At 41.4% G+C, this 19,550-nt stretch overlaps 1 protein-coding gene across 3 annotated transcripts in view; it reads left to right on the top strand.

Moving 5' to 3' along the window:
• The window catches only part of EPHA3 (EPH receptor A3), a 207,389-nt gene that overhangs the window by 20,304 nt on the left and 167,535 nt on the right, over window positions 1-19,550 (top strand). For 2 of the 3 annotated variants that reach the window (XM_083736308.1, XM_083736307.1), the window contains exon 2: window positions 3,954-4,018. In XM_083736308.1, the coding sequence (XP_083592434.1) occupies window positions 3,954-4,018 (65 nt within the window). Of the gene's footprint in view, window positions 1-3,953; window positions 4,019-8,939; window positions 9,043-19,550 lie in introns of those variants that run through there. The other variant, XM_083736309.1, reaches the window with a different exon arrangement.

Here is a 19,550-nt window from a genome sequence, read left to right as displayed (position 1 = left end):
ACCTCTTGAGTCCTGTGCTTGAACTTTGGCCGCTACGTTCTGCTGCATTATTCCTGCATCAAGTGAGCCTACCCGTTTTAATTTTTTATCCGTTGTTTTCACCAAACAGACAAGTTAAAAAGCACTAACATGGGTTCTCAGTAGAAATGCCACTCGTTAGGAGATTCAACAAAACCTGAATCTAGCAATCCTGCCAACTTCTTGGAAAGTTTTTTAATCACCGTATTTTATATTTATGCCAGTAGATACAGCCTGCATTTTGCAAGTGTATGGCTGTTGCTGGAGATCTATTTTCAAACTTCTTCAATATTCATTCTTTTCTTGAAGTTTGCACATCTGATGTTTTAGCCTTCTGTCTGGTGTGGAAATACCTTAACTATGTGAGGGTGCATTTTGAGCAAGAGATCTAAAACTTTTGCTGTTTCAGATGTTTCTGTTAATTGATCAATCCTATACCCATTTACCTAGTAATAAGCACCTTTGAACTCAGTGGAACTTCTGAATCATTATGTATAAAGTTACACCGTCAGTGTTCTACAGGTTTTCAAAGTTCTATTCTAAAAATTGATGCATGTAATGATAATTTTTTTTAAGTTGGCTAGACAAATTTTGAAGGGGAATTTGTTCTATCATTATACCCAGTATTGTGAAAACTAATGAAAACATTTATTATTATCAGTTATTTATACCACACCTTCTTCCCTGACAGGGATTCAAGGCAGCTTACAGATAAAATAAGAATAGCTAAAAATGTGTGGGAGGGGGAGGGACAATAATTAAAAGAACAATTAAACAATAATAGAATCAAAACTATTTTTCTATGTGTGTACATACATAGCATATCCATTAAAAACATACAGATAATTACTGTAATCCAAATAACCAAATTATAATTATGAATTTTATATAATTATTTCCTTGTTAGAGATGCATGAAGATGTTGAATTTTTGCAGATTCCCATCATGACTTTCTCCATGTAATGAAAACAATCAAAGTTATCAAAATATTTAATTACATGGGTCAATAGCTTTTTTGTAATATGTCATTTGTAATTTCTCCCAACCGAGTATTAATTGCTTATAAAAATGTTTGTTTAGCCAACAAATACTTAAGCTACATCATTTTCTAGATAATCCATTGTTGTCGTTAAACTTTGTGAGAAGGCGAATAGCCTTTTCCTCGGATCCCTAATGCGATGGATCATGTTGTGACACTGTGTCCATTTATATCCATCATTTGCTCTTACGTGCCTTTGAAGACTCCACTGAGGTTGGGGCAGGGGAAAGGTAATCTAATTGTACTGCTGAGATGCTTGTGTGTTAAGTTTTATGGAAGGTGATAGGAATGGAATGCTCAGATTCCTTGACACAAATGCAAGGCGTAGCTCATGGGAATGTTTTTATGGAGCAAAACATTTCGATTCTGAAATGTTACTGGGGGAGATTAATTGACTGAAATGCTATTTAATGAATAGGGGAGAGAGAGAGAGAGAGAGAATTTGGTCCTTTTGCTCAAGTCATCTTTTTAGTGTATTTTTTTTCCCAGTAGTGAAAAACCTTTTCCACCTCCTAAGAATATCAAAGCTAACTATAGAATAATTTAAATACACAGACCCTCTTTAAAAAGGCACTCGACTCCGATCAGGTCAATGCAGCTTCCTCCTTAACATAGCAGGTATAAGTGGGCAGTAAAAGTTCTGTTCCTTTCGTTTTGAGAAAACAAACACTTGGCATTTTATTTATTTATTTAAAGGGTTTCTAACCCTTGAAACCTACCTTGAGAGTCTTTGAAAGTGTTTCCCCCCCCCATACATCAGAAGGTCTCAACTGAAAACTGACCATCGTACAAATCAGAATATATTTAACATTTTCACCTTCTTTTAGTTTTGGGCTTTAGCATCTTCCAGTTATGTTGCATTTGTTCGTTGTGTTTTTAAAAATTGAAAGAAAGATAAAGAAATAAAATATGAATTTTCAAAACTATTTGGCATTAAAGGAAATCCCATTTTTTATTTGACATTCATTAACTGGTAGCTTAGAACTTTTTTTTTCTAACTAACAAGGAGATATGTCTGTCAGATTATACTCACTGTGCCAAAAGAAATATATATATACCCAGGAAACTCCCAAATCTTGGCACCAAGTCTTGAATATTAGATGAGAACCTTAAAGCCTTGTGTTACAAGATGCAGCATTCTTATTTATATATTAAGAATTCTTTTTTATTTGTGCCAATCTGGAAACTATCATAATAATCTGCCCCCTGCTACTGTAATATTGATGCAGTTAACGCTACTTTCTGTTGAAAAATGAACAGGCACTTTATGGAATCATGTGATCATTCAACAGCAATCAGATCAATATGTTTATTGTGAGAAAGAGCAGACACATTGCGGGGGGCAGGGTTGGGGGGCACTGTCAAAAGGTAGATTTTACTGGATCTGTTTTCAACATCAATTTCAGAGTTTCAAAATGCATTTAATTGAATTTGCAATTTACATTTGAAACATGCATCAAAATGCCAGATCTGGTCTTTGCTGCCAGTAGATTAGAAGCCTGTTTGAAAAGCTCGAGGTTATCTGGGAAGAGAAAAGTCATGTTTAAAAATGATGCTTGAAGTTTTAGTTTTAAAACAATTCATATATCGCCTAGCAGTTCAAGGAAAGTGTGATGAATTGGCTAGAAAAGGCAAAGCCCAGAATCAGATCTAATTACTGTACAAATCACTTTACATTTGCAAAGTGTAAGCTTCCTTTTAAACTACAATCTGAATAATAATAATAATAATAATAATAATAATAATAATAATAATAATTTTTTATTTATACCCCACCCTCCCCAGCCAAGGCCGGGCGCAGAGCGGCTTACAAGCAATAATTAAAAACAAGATGAATGATTACAACTTAAAAACAAAAATAAAATACAACATTAAAATAATGGAACATTAAAATATTAAAATGTAGCCTCATCAATATTGTTGCACCTTTCACTTCTGTATTTTTAATTTTGTGCTCGCTGAGTCAAGTTTCAGACATTTTACGTGGAGAGAAAAAAAAGAAATCTAGAGGGTATAAAGGTGTTAATAACTGTTTTATTTTAGACTCCTGCTATCATTAATGTGGAGATGGACTCATTGCTTTGTTTTGTTTATGGCATTACCTTTTGCTTCAAAAGCTCTGCTTTTCCTGTATCTCTGAAAGTTTCAACCCAAACAAACCGGTTCCTTTGTGGGAGGGAGCTACTTGGGGACCAGAAGGAGCGTATTTCGCTTCAAGATGTGCTTTGCTTCCAGCTCCCATAAGTGTTTGCCAGCATAGACAAATGATTGGAATGGTGGAAGTTATAGTCCAGCAACATGTGGAGGACCACAGATTCTCCAGCCCTGTTGCAGATGGACCAGTTTGCTTGAAGTTTACTTATGCCATCCAGTGCTATTTTTCTAGAAAAAGAGGTGACGGAACTCACCATGAATGCCTCCTTTGTTCTCTTATAATGGCCATGGCGCCCACCTGAGAGGTGCCAGAACTGAGTTCAGGAGAGTTCTGACTGAAAAAAGCCCTGCATATGCCCACTCAATTACCTCACTTTGTGGAACAGACACTTTTACAATTGCCTCATATTGTTCTGCACTTTCAAGGAACTGATCCTTCAATGTCGCAGCACCTAGACTTTGGAACTCCTTTCCAACCGATGGCAGGCAGGCACCTTCACCATTCTGATTCTGGTACCAGCTAAAATTTGACATGAATGTTAATATATGCTTTTATTTTATAAATTCTGCTGGTTTTATTTTGGGGGGGAAACAGGCTAACTTGTAACATTTGATTTTATTGGCCATTTTAATGTGTATTTTACATCAACTTTTCAGAGGTTTGAATGATTAATTCTGATTTTTTTAAAATCGAGCAGAGGTAAACAAACTCATTCTTCCTCATTTTGTCTTCTTTTTGCAGTTAATCTGCTGGATTCAAAAGCAATTCAAGGAGAGCTGGGCTGGATCTCGTATCCATCACATGGGGTGAGTTGATGAGTGCAATGGAGCTGCTTAACCATTTGATTTGTCATCAGAGAACACCAGACCAGAGAGAAGACTCACAAGCTGTAGTTTGTGCTATTTTTGCTTCTGCTTAAAAATGCAATCCACTTCTTAAGACAGAGGTGGGGGGGCCTGTTCAGGTCCAGGGTTACATTTCCTCATGGGGGACCTTCTGGGGGTTGTACACCACAGGCAAAAATGGGTGACTCAATGGATGTGACTGTTACCTTTGTACACGAGGCCACATTCTAGCCAGACAAAACTCAGAGGTTTCTACTCACACATCTTTCAATCCAGGCAAGTAAGAGACCTCACAGTTCAAGGACACAATCCAGTCGGGCAAAAGCTCATGAGGAGCAGAGACTATGAAGAGTCTGACTTGGGGTCTGGTTATTGCCTAGGGCAGGGGTAGTCAACCTTTTTATAGCTATTGCCCACTAATGCATCTTTCTTGATGGTAACATTTCCTTACTGCCCACCAGTGCTCGATGGAAGGAGGATTCAGCTTGTGCCTTAGAACCCCCTACTGCCCACCTAGAATCCTGAAATGCCCACTAGTGGGCGCTAGGGACCAGGTTCATAACCCCTGGTCTGGGGAGAGCCTGGAAAGCCAGTTTGCAAGATCTGGATAGACAAATTTGACACCTGGGCTTGAGATTCCCCAGCCTGTCTTAAAGCATGAACATTTAGGTATATATACATGTGTACACACACACACACAGAGAGAGAGGGGGGGGGGAGAGAGAGAGAGAGACTGTGCATTTAAAATATGCACACTGCACTTTTCTGCACTATCAACACTTTACATAAATGGTTACTGTAGCTTTTGTTTTGCAATTACTGTGTGGAAGTTTATAGGGTTTTTATGGGGCGGGGGACATTGGAGGCAGGCTATGATCCATGAGTTGGAAAAGTGGAGATCACAGGACCCATCATGGACTATGGTCGTCCTCTGATGTTCACACGTTCAAAGTATGTGGAAAGCTATTCTATACGTCTGGATAGCTCAGTTGGTTAGAACATGGTTAGAGTGTGCCATAGTTGCACATTCAATCCCAGTATGGGACAGCTGCATATTCCTGCATTGCAGGGGGTTGTACTAGATGATTCTCAGGGTCCCATCCAACTCTACAATTCTTTCATTCTTCGATGCTATGTGTACATACCATTCTTCCACCTGTTGAGGGTCACTGAATGGGCAAGTGGCCTTCCTTGCGTGGAAAGTCTCTGTCCATAGAAAGGCTGTATGGGATTTAGCTCAGTGGTAGAGCTATGCGTACACGTGGTCTCTGATTCAATGCCTGATGTCTCCAGGTGGGGCTGGGAGACAACCTTGTCGGACCACCTGTAGAGCGGCTGCCCGTCAGTGTAAGCAGTACTGAGCTATATAGGACGATGGGCTGATTTGGTAGAAGGCAGATTCCTGTGTGCATTCATTTATTCAATCTGATACATTTATATGCTGCTGAATCATTAGCATTTCTAAGCGGTGTACGTAAAAACAGGCCATGAAGAAAATGAAACGATAAAGCAATGAGCCATAAAACTAAATGCTGCCTTAAAGTGTTTGCTGGAACAAGAGCACCTTAGTCAAGTGCCTGAAGTTCAGCAAAAAGGGTGTGTGTCTAATCTTAGCTGGGATGGGATTCCACAGACTTGGGCCAGCTACAGCGAATGCACGGCTTTGAGCTGTACGTTGGCATGTATGCAGAACGCCTTCCCACTTGCTTAGAATTGCTGATAAAGTTGCTGGCAGGGCAACATGGGGGCCTACAACTTCCTCTGTGTCTTGCCTGAGTCCCCTTCCACCAACTGCACACCTCGAAGCAGCAAGAATAGCTTTAAACGCCAATCAAATTGCTGTAGTCTGGAAGGTGTACTATGATGCCCTTACCTGTAAGAAATAACCACAGATCTATTCCCTGAAATTGCCTTGTGAATGGTTGCTGCTAACCATAATCCCATGTAGTAGGGTAGGAGAGCTGGGCGGTGGGGGTGGATCACATCTGGCAACCAATGTTCCCCTTTGGTTTCATGGGTAGACGAATCTAAAAAGCCCGGGACACAGTTTTTACGGCCCTCAAGCAGCTATGGTGGCTCATTTACCAGAAGGAATGTATTTAGCGTGAACTGAAAGTGTATGCTCAATTCTGACCAAACTAAGCCTCCTGATGTATGTTTTGCTCTAGGAGGCTTAGTTTGGTCAGGATTTGGTCAGAGAGATTTCGTCACTTCCAGAGTTAATGCTAAATACATTCCTTCTGGTAAATGAGCCACCATAGCCACTAGAGGGATGTGAAAAAATTGTGCCATGGACTTTTTAGACCAGGGGTCAGCAAACTTTTCCAGCAGGGGGCCGGTCCACTGTCCCTCAGACCTTGTGGGGGGCTGGACTATATTTTTTGGGGGGAAATCAACAAATTCCTATGCCCCACAAATAACCCAGAGATGCATTTTAAATAAAAGGACACATTCTATTCATGTAAAAACACGCTGATTCCTGGACCGTCCGCAGGCCGGATTTAGTAGGCGATTGGGCCAGATCTGGCCCCCGGGCCATACTTTGCCTATCCATGTTTTAGAGTCCTCTACCCATGTACTATCTGAAACAAAAGGGGCACATTTGTTTGCAACGGTGAAATATATTGGCATTATTTTCAGCTCTCCTACCCCACTAATGGTCAGTCAGTTGTGTTGCAGGCAGCAACAGCCAAAAAACTGAGAAGAAGGTGGGAGAGATGGGAAACCAACTTGACCACCAAAGGTTCCAGGTTCAGTTTCTGGTATCTCCAGTTATCTGCTTGAGGCACTGGAAAGCTCTTTGTGGAGCATAAGCCAGTCAATGAGTGCTAGCCATGATGGCTCTATATTGCCTCCATGTTCAGAGATGACATGGATCTGAAAACCAGTTGCTGTGGAACACAGGGGTATCCTGTTTATGGGCTTCTCATAGCGATCTGGGTGGCACCCCGAGAAACAGGATGCTGACTTTATATTCTGATTTAGCAGGACTTTTATTATGTTCCCCCCCTTTTCTAGGTGGGCCATCGGGTACCAATTCGAATCATAGCACAGGCTGCACATGGCGTTTGCCTATTTTTGCTGCTGCTGCTGCTTTTTTACTTTGTTCAATAGCTGCACAAACGCAGCAGTTCAGCTCCAGTGAAAATTAATAGGTAATAGATTCGGAACATACCAAAGGCAGTTCCCCTCTTTGCAACTCACGATGAATGTAAGGAATGAGCTTGTGACCACAAGTTATGGTGAAGGCCACTGGCTTAGAGATGAGCTTAGAAGAGGATATACAGATTCAGGGACAAGGCATCTGTCAGTGGAACGTCCCTGTTGAAAGTAGCGTATCCGATGTCGGGGACAGATGATGTGGGGACGGGCAGTTGTTTATAAGCATCCTAGAGACATTTGTCTGGCCGCTTGATGGTCTGCTGCAAAGAGGGAAGTTCTTAACGCTAACTAGATTGTAGAACATGCTATTTCCAGAAGGTTAGTTGTCTCTGGTGTGATTAAGCTTTACAGTGTTCCTATGTGGTAATTGGCAGCAAGCATCTCTCTTCGGGGAACTGAAAGCTGATTGAAACATTCAGCAGGGTTTGTAATGCAATTCCCCACAAGACTGTGCCACTTCAGAGTGCACTTGGGGGAGATCACTTCTTTTAAAGTGATCCCTGCTGGTGCTTTTCTAGTATGTCACATAAATTATCTAGATGTTCCTTAGCATGAGGATCCATTCAAGCAAGTGTTCCTGTGCAGGTTTTCTGAGGTGCAACAATAGTCCGATAACACTTTTCACCCAGATCATTGTAATTTAGGGAGCAATCCTAAACACTGGAAGCTGGCATAAATTATGCTAGTTTAAATGAAGCCTGCATAAAGAATGCCAGTTCTATAGCTTAGTCGTTAGGCTCTGGGAAGGGGAAATGCCACCTGAGTCAACAGTGGTTCGGAGTGGAAAGAAGCCACTGAAACCCAGAGAGCCAGCTCAGCTGGCAACTCCCTGGGAACCGTGGCCACCTATTGACATGCATGGGAAATATCCTAGGTGCCTTTATCAGGTGTATACAAACACATGTCATGTGGCACGCAATTTACAGCATGGGAATGCAAAGCAGTGGGATGGAGTGCGCATGGTGCCCACAGTAATGCTCGCCATGGCAGCCAATCAGCATGCTGAGCACAGCACATGCCCTAGGCATGCCCACTACATCCCTTGCCAATCATGCAGCCAATTGCAGTGAGGGCTAGTGGTTACAGGAGCATCCCCAACCAGTGACCTACATCTCCTGGTGTCCAGTTTCCCTACAAAACAATTCCACCTCACATAGCACTACAGGCTATGGCAAGAGTTAATTGTGGCAGTCAGCTGGCATATCTGCATTACAGGTTGGGTTCAGCAGTTACTTATTCTTCCCAAAGAACACTTGTTCTATATGGGGAAAGGAGGATACAGGGTACCCGGTACAAGATTCTTTTGGGGAAGCCATGACAGTGCAAAATGGTTACATGTTTGAGTGTAGATATGTGATATGAGGGGAAGGGTCAGTTTGGATAGGGGACAGTTGCCTGTGAGACAGAGGCCGCAATTGTCATCCCCTACCCCTATTCTTTATTAATTTCAAAAGTGAACGGGGCAAGAGATCAGTTTATGGTCCTTGTCAGAACTGTCTCATGAAACTCACCTCCTACATTTTTCCAGCTCATCTCTTTTCTTGGGTAGCCTCCGACTGAGTATTGGTGTTATTTTGCAGGAGTCTAAGCTTTGCTGTTTTGACTCCCCTCTTGTTCCACTCTCCTGCTCTGTTGGACTCCCTTGTTGAGCTTCTCTTGCCTCAAAACGCCTAAAGCGGCAAGAGGCAAAGCAGCTGGCACAGGCTTGAAGCAGAGTATCGTGAGTGTTGTAAGAAACAGACGTGTCACATTAACCCATTAAAAAGACTCCTGTTGTCTCACACAGCAGTTTGGTTAGACTCTGGAAGCCTGGGATGGTTTGGGTAAGTTTGATCTGTGCATGCTGTTCCTATCGACAGATTCTAATTTCTTTGGGAACGGAGCTAAGAATAAATGTCTGGACCATACTGATTCTGTTATGGGATAATGAACTGTGTGTTTATACTGAGTTTGTTGCATCGAGGGAGGGAAAGAGGGAACAAATAGTCTGCTCTTATTGAATTTAATAGCAAAACACCCATGTTTTCATGAAGCAAAGCTGATCTGAGGGGGTGGTGTCTGGGTCTGAGTGAGCAATCTGACATTTTCAGGCACAATCATAGACTAGTGCTTGTTCTTCCACACTTGCATTCTTAAATAATTATTCAGCAGAGCAGAGAACCAAAAAAGAGGGAGGCAGGAAAGGCAATATTTTCACAGTGGCTTTACATCTACTATATTAATTAAAACTCTGAGGGGATCTACATCTGTCTGAAACCCAGCTTAAAATATGAACTTAAACTTCAGAGGGAAAGCATTATAATAAAGATGTCACATCATATTGAAACATTGCTAATGGTGCTAAGGTGATTTACAAGCTAAAGTTAATAGAGCTACACTCAAAGCTGCATCTCGCAAATGAGGGTGTTGGTATGAAGCCAGCCAAGTTCCAAGACACAGCAATATATTCCCATCACAACCCATAAGTGCCAATATTGCTGAGGTTGGTTACTTTAGTAAATATAAAAGGGCTGCTTTTTCTCCTCCCCCTTGGTAGGCACCCCATGAAAATTTGATGTGTTGATTTTATTTTAGATGCATACAAGGGGTTAATTCTAAAGTGGGGGAGACAGGTTTTGTTTGGCTTCTGCAGTGTTTTTTCGATGTCTTCCTTATGATTATCTGATCTGATTTGCAGCTATACAGAAATCCTGAATATTCATTTTGTGATTTACCTTCATTTGTGCGCTACTTGATAGCTGTCTGATGTCAGCGTTTTTTAACCCTGGATTTATCATCACCTTCAAAGAATGCCATAGTCTCATTCTCTCTCCCCCCCCCCCCCAACCATCCCACACATTCATAACATTAGCGTTTGTAACACAATGATCATCTGGTCAAGCTCATTCAAGTCTGCTGGGAGTTCAGACTCCTCCAGAAAGCAGAGCAACAGAACTATTAAAGAGTGCAATAGCTACATTTACTTCTACTTGATTGCAAAGTCCACAGAGATAATATTCTGCACCAACACCTGCATTTGTGCAATTTTCATGCTGTCAATCAATCAAAATTTGTGAAAGGGTCTGGGAAATGAGAGCCACTTAGTCTTTGCTGAGCATATTATTGATATGCTGATTAAGCATAACGCAACTGATTATTAACCGCAATTCACATAAATTGCAGCAGTAGAGATGTGGAATGGTGGGGGAATCAAGTCTCTTCAATCAATAATACAGATCTGAGCACACCCATACAGGATAGGGGGAAAAACCCACTAGAGTGGAAACTACAACCTATGTGAAAAGTTGCCTTGTTTCCAGGATGCACCAGGGCTCCATATGCATTTCAAGGAAGACCAGCTAACCTCCTCTATTGAAGTGAATGGGGAAGCCAGATGCACATCAGTTCCACAAGAGCTCTGTGTCTATAGTAGAGCATATAGAGTTTTAGTTTGGGTACATGGCATTTTAATTTTGTTTTCGCTAGGGTCATCACACTTAGGCCAGGCCTGAACTTACCATAGCTTCCATTTAATAACAGAAGCAGGTTGGAATAGGGACCATAAGACCCTTTTTAATGATGCATCTGAATGATATGTACAAATGACTGGTGGCTTTAACACTGAGGATGCTTTACAAAATGAGGCCAGTAACTGATTAGTCTAGCTTTGAATTGCCGGCACTAGGTACTGTGAGTATGCCAACCGAAACACAGATATGAGTGCAGTTCTGCAAGATTGTATATCTATGTGCATATGAACTGTCTAGTGGGATTCTGAGTTTTGCTGTGGGTAGACAGCGGATGAGCAGACAAGCCAAGTCAATCGTCACTGCACCAAAGAAAGCACCAAATAAGCCTTTTGAAGTTCTACCTCCAGTCCATCTTCCATATGACACATCCCCTTTTGGAGATCTGGAGTCTCTTGAAGGCCATATTTTTGGCTTAAGAACAGGCGCTTCTGTGCTTCACTGTCTCTCACCTGGTACACTACCTGTGCTATTGAACTGGCAAGGTAGTATGGGAGGACACTCATCTCCTTGGGTGCAGAGGAAAGGCATCTGTGATGGTCCTCCCTGCCAGGTTCAGGTCAGGGGTCCCATGATGGCTAGTATCAGGTTCAGAGCTAGAAACTCAGTCCACCTCCACAGCTAATATCCTCTGATGATTTCCCATTTACTGCTTGACTCCATGGTTGTAACAATGCCATTGGTCCCACACAATACAACCCCCCCCATCTCTCAGTATAAGTGGAAATGTATCTATTCTTGTAGTTGCATGGCCTGTCTTGTATTTTGTGATAGCTCAGTTGGTAGAGCATGAGACTCTTAATCTCAGGGCTGTGGGTTTCAGCTCCACATTGGTCGAAAGATTCCTGCAAAGATTTATACGATCTGAAAAGAAAACAGCTTATACATCTTTTGAGATGCGTTTGCAAAAATAATGTGATGTATATCTCATTATGAGAAGCCCAGAATTTCTCTGAAACACCCTCCTTGGCTTCTGATTTGTCTGAAGCTGTTTCACACCCCTAGCGCGTCTACACAGCTGCACACAAGCACAAACTAAGTAATGTATTGTAGTCAAGTGTAGCAAAAATGAAATGCAAGTTGCCACATATCTGTCCTTAAGCCTGTGATCCTTTACTCCCAGGTAAGTAGGGTAAGGATCATTTCCTTAGTCTTTAAATGTTAAGAAGGTTTCCCCTCTACAGTATCTACATCTTTTCTTGCACCTAGTTGTGTAATTTTGCACTCTGTGTATCACTAATAGACCCTGAGATATGTAGCCAGAATATTCCTTATGCATACTAAATACTGAGATTTCTTTGGGGTGGGTTTTTTTTTTAGCATTAAAATAAATAAATAAATGGAGTGAATAGATGTGTCTATCTGCTTTCCTATTAAATTGTCTTAAATCCAAGCACTTGAGCTTAACCAAGTTGTGGCTGAAACGAATTACAGTATCTAAAATCTCTTTGATCCCGCTTGGCAATCATATTTCCTTTTCTTGCCAAGAGCTTGTATGGAGTAAAAATGGGGGAACATGTTTATATAAAAGTGAAGTGTTACACATAAGAAAGAAGTACCAAGCCCGCAAGTATAAAATGGGGAATAGCTGGCTGGCTAAAGAGGATGGGGAGGAGTAGCAGTTTTGGAAAACAAACACACATATGAGGCAGTAACATATTGTGCTAACCAAAATGACATAACCCAAGCATTGATATGATCTCATTTTGAGTTCTGTGCTCCAGGCTGAAGGCCACATGTAAGGAACTGTTTCATAAATGGTAAAAGCTTTCAAGAGGACTGAGGATGAGAAGAGGTACGGAAGGCAAGAGCATTGGAGGGGAAGCTGAAGGATGTGGTCATGTTTAGGCTACAGACTGAAAGCATTTCCACAGCTCCCCCTTTTTATTGATGGTATCCAAATAAGGAAACATCCCTCCCTCTCTCTCTCTCTTTCTCACACCCACAGCCACCCAAACACCACCCTTTATGCGTGTGGTGACGTTTGTATTTCTGGAACCACTAAGAACATAATAATTCCCTTGCTGGATCAGAACCAAGATAAATTCGGTCCAGTATTTAATTTCTGACAGCAGACACATGGGTGTCTGGAAAACTCAAAAGGAGGGTCTTGGGCTTATGTTAGTGCAGCAGAAACAGTAGCATGTTTCTACCCTGTTCACTGCTTCTTTCATGCCTAGTCTTCTGTTTTCTCCTCTATGTTGAGTAATTATATTGTATGCCCCTCTGGGCAGAAACCTATATTCTTGGAACATGGCTAAGTGCTATTTAACAATCACAGTGGTGGTCGTTCCTTCTTTTGAAAAAAGCATCTAAGCTCACATGACAAGGCCTTTGTGCTTTGAGTGAAGGTGGCAAGAGTGGATATGGTTTGTAGGTATAGACAGGATTGCCATTTTGTGGATTTTTTTAAAATAAAAAGAATACATGTTGGTGTTTTGCAGTGCTTATACTTTCAGTTTATTTTAGCATAATTTTTATTTATTTTGCTAGCCATTATGAAACCACAGGATGTGGTCACATCTCTGAGCACTTCAGAATAGTGCAAGAAGCAAAGAATTTAAATTGCTGGTAGGTGGTAAATAGATGTCATCCGCATGGGAAGTTGGTTCAGTGGGGAAGTATGTAAGCTCTCCTGCTCATGAGATATTATCCTTCCTGGGATGAATATGTAAACGGGCATCCATGAAAAATCACTTTAGGAATTAGGTATGCTCTTAAAGCAAGGCCCTTCCCCAATTTTTAAAAAAATATTTTTATTGTTATTTTAAAAAATAAAATGGCAAGCAATCAGGAAAGGACAACAGATTTCCAGATGAGAAGAACTTGTGTATAGGAGGCAGTACTATGAGACTATAAATTGGAATAGGTAAAGGTTTGGCAACGGCAACAATAATTCTCTCTCACCCCAAACATAAAACACTGCAAGGATGAATGAAACAGTTTTGCAGCCGCTACTGATATTGTGTTTTGTTTCACTGTGGGCCACTGTAGCCAAACTGGTCCTCAATGAAAGATTCTCCCCATGCATTTTTTCATGAGCTGCATCAAGTGCAACACAACCCACTGAAATTTCTGGTCTAAGGGACTGCACACATGCCAATGGAGTCTGCAAAACACAACTCAACCCCTCCTCCTGTGAGCCTGCTTTTTGAAAATGGCAACTCTGTAAATTCAACCAGATTGTGATATTTGTACCTAGTTTGGTTTTTAAATTGATAATAACTCAAAGTAACGTAGTATAAAATATCAGTTTTGTTCCAATGTAAACCACTCTTCCTCTAGTAATCATTGCCCTCTTTTCATATTTTGAATATTTGCCCCCTGCCTGCCCCCCGCCCGTCCCAGTTTATGGCAGCACTCTTTCAGACATTTGCAGCTCTACTGTTTAAAATAATTAAAGCCACCACCGACCTAAGAAGTGCAGTTAAGAACATAGCAAGTACGCTGCCATTTCACATTTGAGAGGAGGGGGGTAGCACTGAAAGACCATCTTATTTAATTACATATATAATCAATCATTCTGCCATTTGCAAAATAACTTGTTGCAGATTGCGTATCATTTTTCTGTGGTTTTCAGCAATGTACTTTTCAGCTCCCATTCTGAGGCCTAAATAAAGATTTTATTTAGAACTTGTACTACGTATGTTTCAGCTTCCCATTTTCCCTTTTAACTTCGATGGTTAGAAACAGTATCATTTCCCTTGTGGGTAGGCATTTTATTTCTGTCAGTCTCTCAGTATAAATGCAGACCATTTGTGGAAAGTTATCAGAGATGAGATCACATTGGAAGTTCCCTCCCTCCCACCTACCCCTCCACCGAATTCTCTAAAGAAAAGCTTGACTGTCATTTCTGAGTTTCCCACTGTTCTCTTATGCTGAATTTATTTACATAAAATAACATGGAACAAAATGGTGATGCTTGCCTGAAAATCGTGGTTGAATAGCATCTTGAATGCAAATATCACCCACTTTTATTATATAGTATTTAGGAGTCAGGAGGCCTTCGCAGTAAGTGCATAATACAATACATATGAACAACTGGCTGTAAATTTCTGCTTAAGACTTTTCTAAACTTTGCACCATCTGACACTCCTCTGACTCTACTTTTTAGAGCAAATGGAGCTCCAAAAATAACTGAAGAGATTAGTTTTGAGGTTGCCCTGATAGGTTTAATCCAAAAGGGTGTTCATACATTATTTTAAATGAGTGTACAGTTTGTATACATTTGTACACAAATTTGTGGAGAGGTACAAATCAGCAAGTCCATATGTTCACTTGTGGAGACAGCCTGTGCCTGTGTTTGGTGTAACCCGTGAAATGTTTTTTACATCTTTGAGATGCTAAAGAAAGCTTTTATTGTGAAAGGTTCTCATTTATTAAAGACTGGTGTTGCTTACCTTCTTAGAGTAGGAAATGCTTCCAAACTAGCTTTTGGAAGAAGAACTCCAATGATTTAGTGTGTGAGACCAGGAGGATGTTTAGTTTTGCAAAAGGGAGATTGACCACTTAGCTCCTGTACTTCCAGCACAGTAAATGGACACCCTGTTTGCCCTGTGAAGGTTCAGAGGTCTTATGTTGTCTGTGAACTTGGCAGAACAAACAGCACCTCTTTCTCAGAGAGCAAAGACTTTAGTTCAGAACAGTGTTCTGAACTGTGCTCCTTTTCAGGAATCACATTAAGGCGAGTCCAAAGTATACTAATTAAGGTCATAGGTGCCACCATTACTGTTGATGCCAGGGTAGAGAAGACTGTCCATGAAAACATGCTAATCATTCAGTTCCCCCAGGCACCCATGCTTTCAGAAGCCAAGAGATGGCTCGTTCTTTCTGGTTTTGTGTGCTCATCTCTATGGTTGCTGCTGTGAGTAGATGCACTGATGTGCAGAAAATTTCAACTGCTGTTGCCTAAGGGAACACTTCACAAGGTTCGATGGGGCCATGAAGGGCTGGAGCAGACATCTAGCTACTCTGAGTGCTGCAGCTTTTGAAACGGAAAACCCAGTTGGGAGTTACAGCTGTTCAAATATTTTTAGCAGCAACATATTCCAAAGGGTATGCTGTCTGTCACTGCTGTCCCTTACCTTTGTGGAGATGTGGTGGACAGCAACCTTGTGCTCACTGATTCTGAGACCGCTTGCCAACAGAAAAGTGTCTAGGCCTTTCACAGATCCCAGAATGCAACATTCCAGATTGCTTCACAAGTATTTGCTTCTGCCATAGTCTATCAATGCAGGGTATTAACTGTGCCATGACCAGTGCTGTTGTTAAGTGGCACTTAGTTTGAGGTGTCATGGAAAGGTAGTAAAATACTATTGCTGCATTTTTACTTCCCGGAATGGGGAGAGGTGCTTGTGGGATTTTTCTGCCTAAGATGCCAAAATAATTTGGCTTGCTTGAGGGTATTTGATGGGCAAGGGGCTATTTGATATTCTGCATCCGGCAGCAAAAAGGCTTATTTCTTGGGCTGTCTTTGTGTCCTGCTTACATAGTAGTCTATTATTATTATTATTATTATTATTATTATTATTATTATTATTTAGCTTAATCCATTTATGAATTGCTTCCTACAAAAGATCTCAAAGAGATTTTACAATGAAAGCTCCAATAATAAATCATTTTCAGATACCCTATTTTTCGCTCTATAAGATGCACCAGACCACAAGACGCACCTAGTTTTTGGAGGAGGAAAACAAGAAAAAAAATATATTCTGAATCTCAGAAGCCAGAACAGCAAGAGGGATCGCTGCGCAGTGAAAGCAGCAATCCCTCTTGGCTGTTCTGGCTTCTGGGATAGCTGCGCAGCCTGCATTGGCTCCATAAGACGCGCACACATTTCCCCTTACTTTTTAGGAGGGGAAAAGTGAGTCTTATAGAGCAAAAATATGGTATTTAAAACAATTTCAGATTCAGTACAGATACAGGCTCAGATACAAAGGCTTGTAGGAAAAGGAAGGTGTTCAATAGGCGCTGCAAAGGCAATAGAAATGGCACTAGTCTGATATGCAGTGGGAGCCCAAAAGGTAGGGTCTTTCATCATCATCATCATCATCATCATCATAATATCTTTATTGTCTTTGACCCCTCTCGGGGACAACGAAATTACTTGGCTGCTTCATCCACCCAGGTAGGGCACTCCACACAAAATCAAAACAACTATAAAAACACTAATTAAAACAATACAGTATAATACAGCATAATACAGCAAGGAAGATTAGATGACTTTCAAAGTCCAGGCTTCCCATTCAGGACCGAGATCGCTCTGGAGAAGAAGCTGTTCTTAAGACGGCTCGTTCTTGTCTTCATTGTCCTGTATCTCCGTCCCGACAGCAGGAGCTTGAAGAGACAGTGACCAGGATGTGATGGATCTTTTACTATGTCCAGTGCCTTCCTATGGCACCTTGTGGCATTAATCTGCTCTAAGGTGGAGAGTGGGCAGCCAACAATGCTCTCTGCTGCCTTAACAACTCTGCACAACCCCATCCTGTCCTGGGTAGTACAGCTTCCATACCACACACATAGGCCGTAAGTGAGCATGCTCTCAATGGCACAGTGACAGAAGGCAAGCAGCAGTTTCTGCGGAAGATGGTTTTTCCTTAGAATTCTCAAAAAGTACAGTCTCTGCTGCGCCTTCTTCACAAGCCCCCTTGTGTTGACACTCCAGGACAGATCCTCTTGTAATTCAATGCCCAAAAATCTGAACGTTGTTACCCTCTCCACACAGACCCCATCAATCAAAAGTGGCTGGACCTTGCTCTTCTGTTTCCTGAGGTCCACCACAAGCCCATTTTGTATATCACATGAAATGGGCCTCCTGATGAGATGTTACCCCTCTCCCACAGAGCACCATCAAGCATCCCTGTACTAAGCATGTCTTCAGAAATCTGTCAAAATGAATTCAGTGGATTTAGTTTCCAGTAAGCGCACACTTAGAAGTGAAGACTACAATGAGAAAACAGTGCCAAAGAGAAAGGCAGTTGGGCTGGGCACTCCATAGAGTAAGAATTGCCCCAAATGACTCCGGCGTACTTTTTCAGTTTGCACATCCCACCAGATTTGATCCACCCCTTGCTGGTTTAGGTGCCCTGCGATGATTTCTTTTTATAATTCTGTTTTGTTGTAAAAATTCAAGGAAACCCATAATTAAAGCTGCCCTGCTACAGGGAGCACAAGCTGCCAGATTAGGGGTCAGTTCTTGCTAATCTCCCCCCCCCCACACACCACCTGAACTGAACAGAACCTTCTAGGAGGAAGCTGCTACCTGGTGTTTCAGGGGGGCTTTGCTGAATGGGGATTATCTGTGATTAAATATTAGGAAAGATTTGGTCCAAGGCAAAGGATATTGCTGAATAGATGTATTTTATTCTGTGAACTGCCCTGAGATCTTGGGATGAAGGGCAGTATATAAATTAAATAAATAAAATGCAGCACTACTAGTGCCCTCTAAGAAACCAGTGCAGTTTTGAAAGTGGTTAAAATAAGTCCAGTGGTACCTCAGGTTAAGAACTTAACTCATTCTGGAGGTCTGTTCTTAACCTGAGGTACCACTTTAGCTAATGGCTGCCACCACACAGTTTCTGTTCTCATCCTGCCACCACACAATTTCTGTTCTCATCCTGAAGCAAAGTTCTTAACCCAAGGTACTATTTCTGGGTTAGTGGAGTCTGTAACCTGAAGCGTCTGTAACCCGAGGTATCACTGTACAGCTTTGAAAGGTTGAGTCTGCTGTCTTGATCCAGGATGGTGTTCCAGGGTATCCAAACTTTGACAGAAATCTGCTCGTCCATCTCTGGTGCCATCACGCAAAGTTTGCTTATGGCATCTTAAGACTGCTGGAATGAACAAGTCTTTGTCATGCGCTGAAATTAAACAAGGAGGGCATGAGTCCCATCTAAGTCAGGGGGGAATTCCACAGGCTTGAGCGCATGGCATTGAATGTATGACTTATGGTAGTTACAAACGGTGCATCTGAGCCATGAGAGAGCACCAACCAAGACTTCTCCAAAGATATCAGTGATAAGGCAGGACTATATGGTAAGGTTTCCTTGATTTACAAATCAGTCCCTTGACAAAATCCATTGAAGTTGAAAAGTGTCCCCGGATTCATTGAAAAGAAACCTGGTAACCTTACTATAAGGGATCTAGCAATTCTTAGGATATCCTGGACCCAAGTTGCTCATGACCTTGTACATTAATACAACAATCTTGAACCTGGCCCAGCAACATACAGGCAGCCAGAAGTGCTGTTGGGAACCAACTTTTTAATTTTGCTTGCAGCTAATTGACATGCTGAGGATCTGTCTGGGAAGAGCACTATTTTCAAGGTCCCCATGGGTGATGTGACATAGAGCGAAAGGGTATCAGAGTGGGACTCCAAAATAAACCAAGGTAAGCTTTCTCTACAGAAAGCTTACTCCTTTATCATATTGCTTCTTAGGGCTGTGGGAGCCAAAGGAGCAATTTATTATGCCAACCTCCACTTTAGCTACAAAGAATAATATTCAACAGCAAGTTGAAATGTGCCCTTGAAGGGCCATGGCCAATTATATACATGTAAGAAAACATTTGACAGGTTGCTACACTCTGCATTTATACACACACACACACACACACACACACAGAAGCACACACACACTCCAGAATGAGATGAATGCACTAAAAGATTGCTTGCTGTTTTTAATTATACAAGGCCCTTTGATTGAACAGCACCTTTTCTGAATATGGAAAAAAAGTTATATTTTTATAGGGCTGGTCAAATCTGAAGTTCAGTAATGTAATAGTGAAGTGGATCCTTGGTCCTTCTGAATGGTCAGATGGAATTTGAT

The sequence above is a fragment of the Podarcis gaigeae genome (assembly GCF_964106915.1).
Source record: "Podarcis gaigeae genome assembly, chromosome: 4".
Classification (NCBI taxonomy): Eukaryota; Metazoa; Chordata; class Lepidosauria; order Squamata; family Lacertidae; genus Podarcis; species Podarcis gaigeae.
This window is presented reverse-complemented; position numbering and strand designations above follow the sequence as displayed.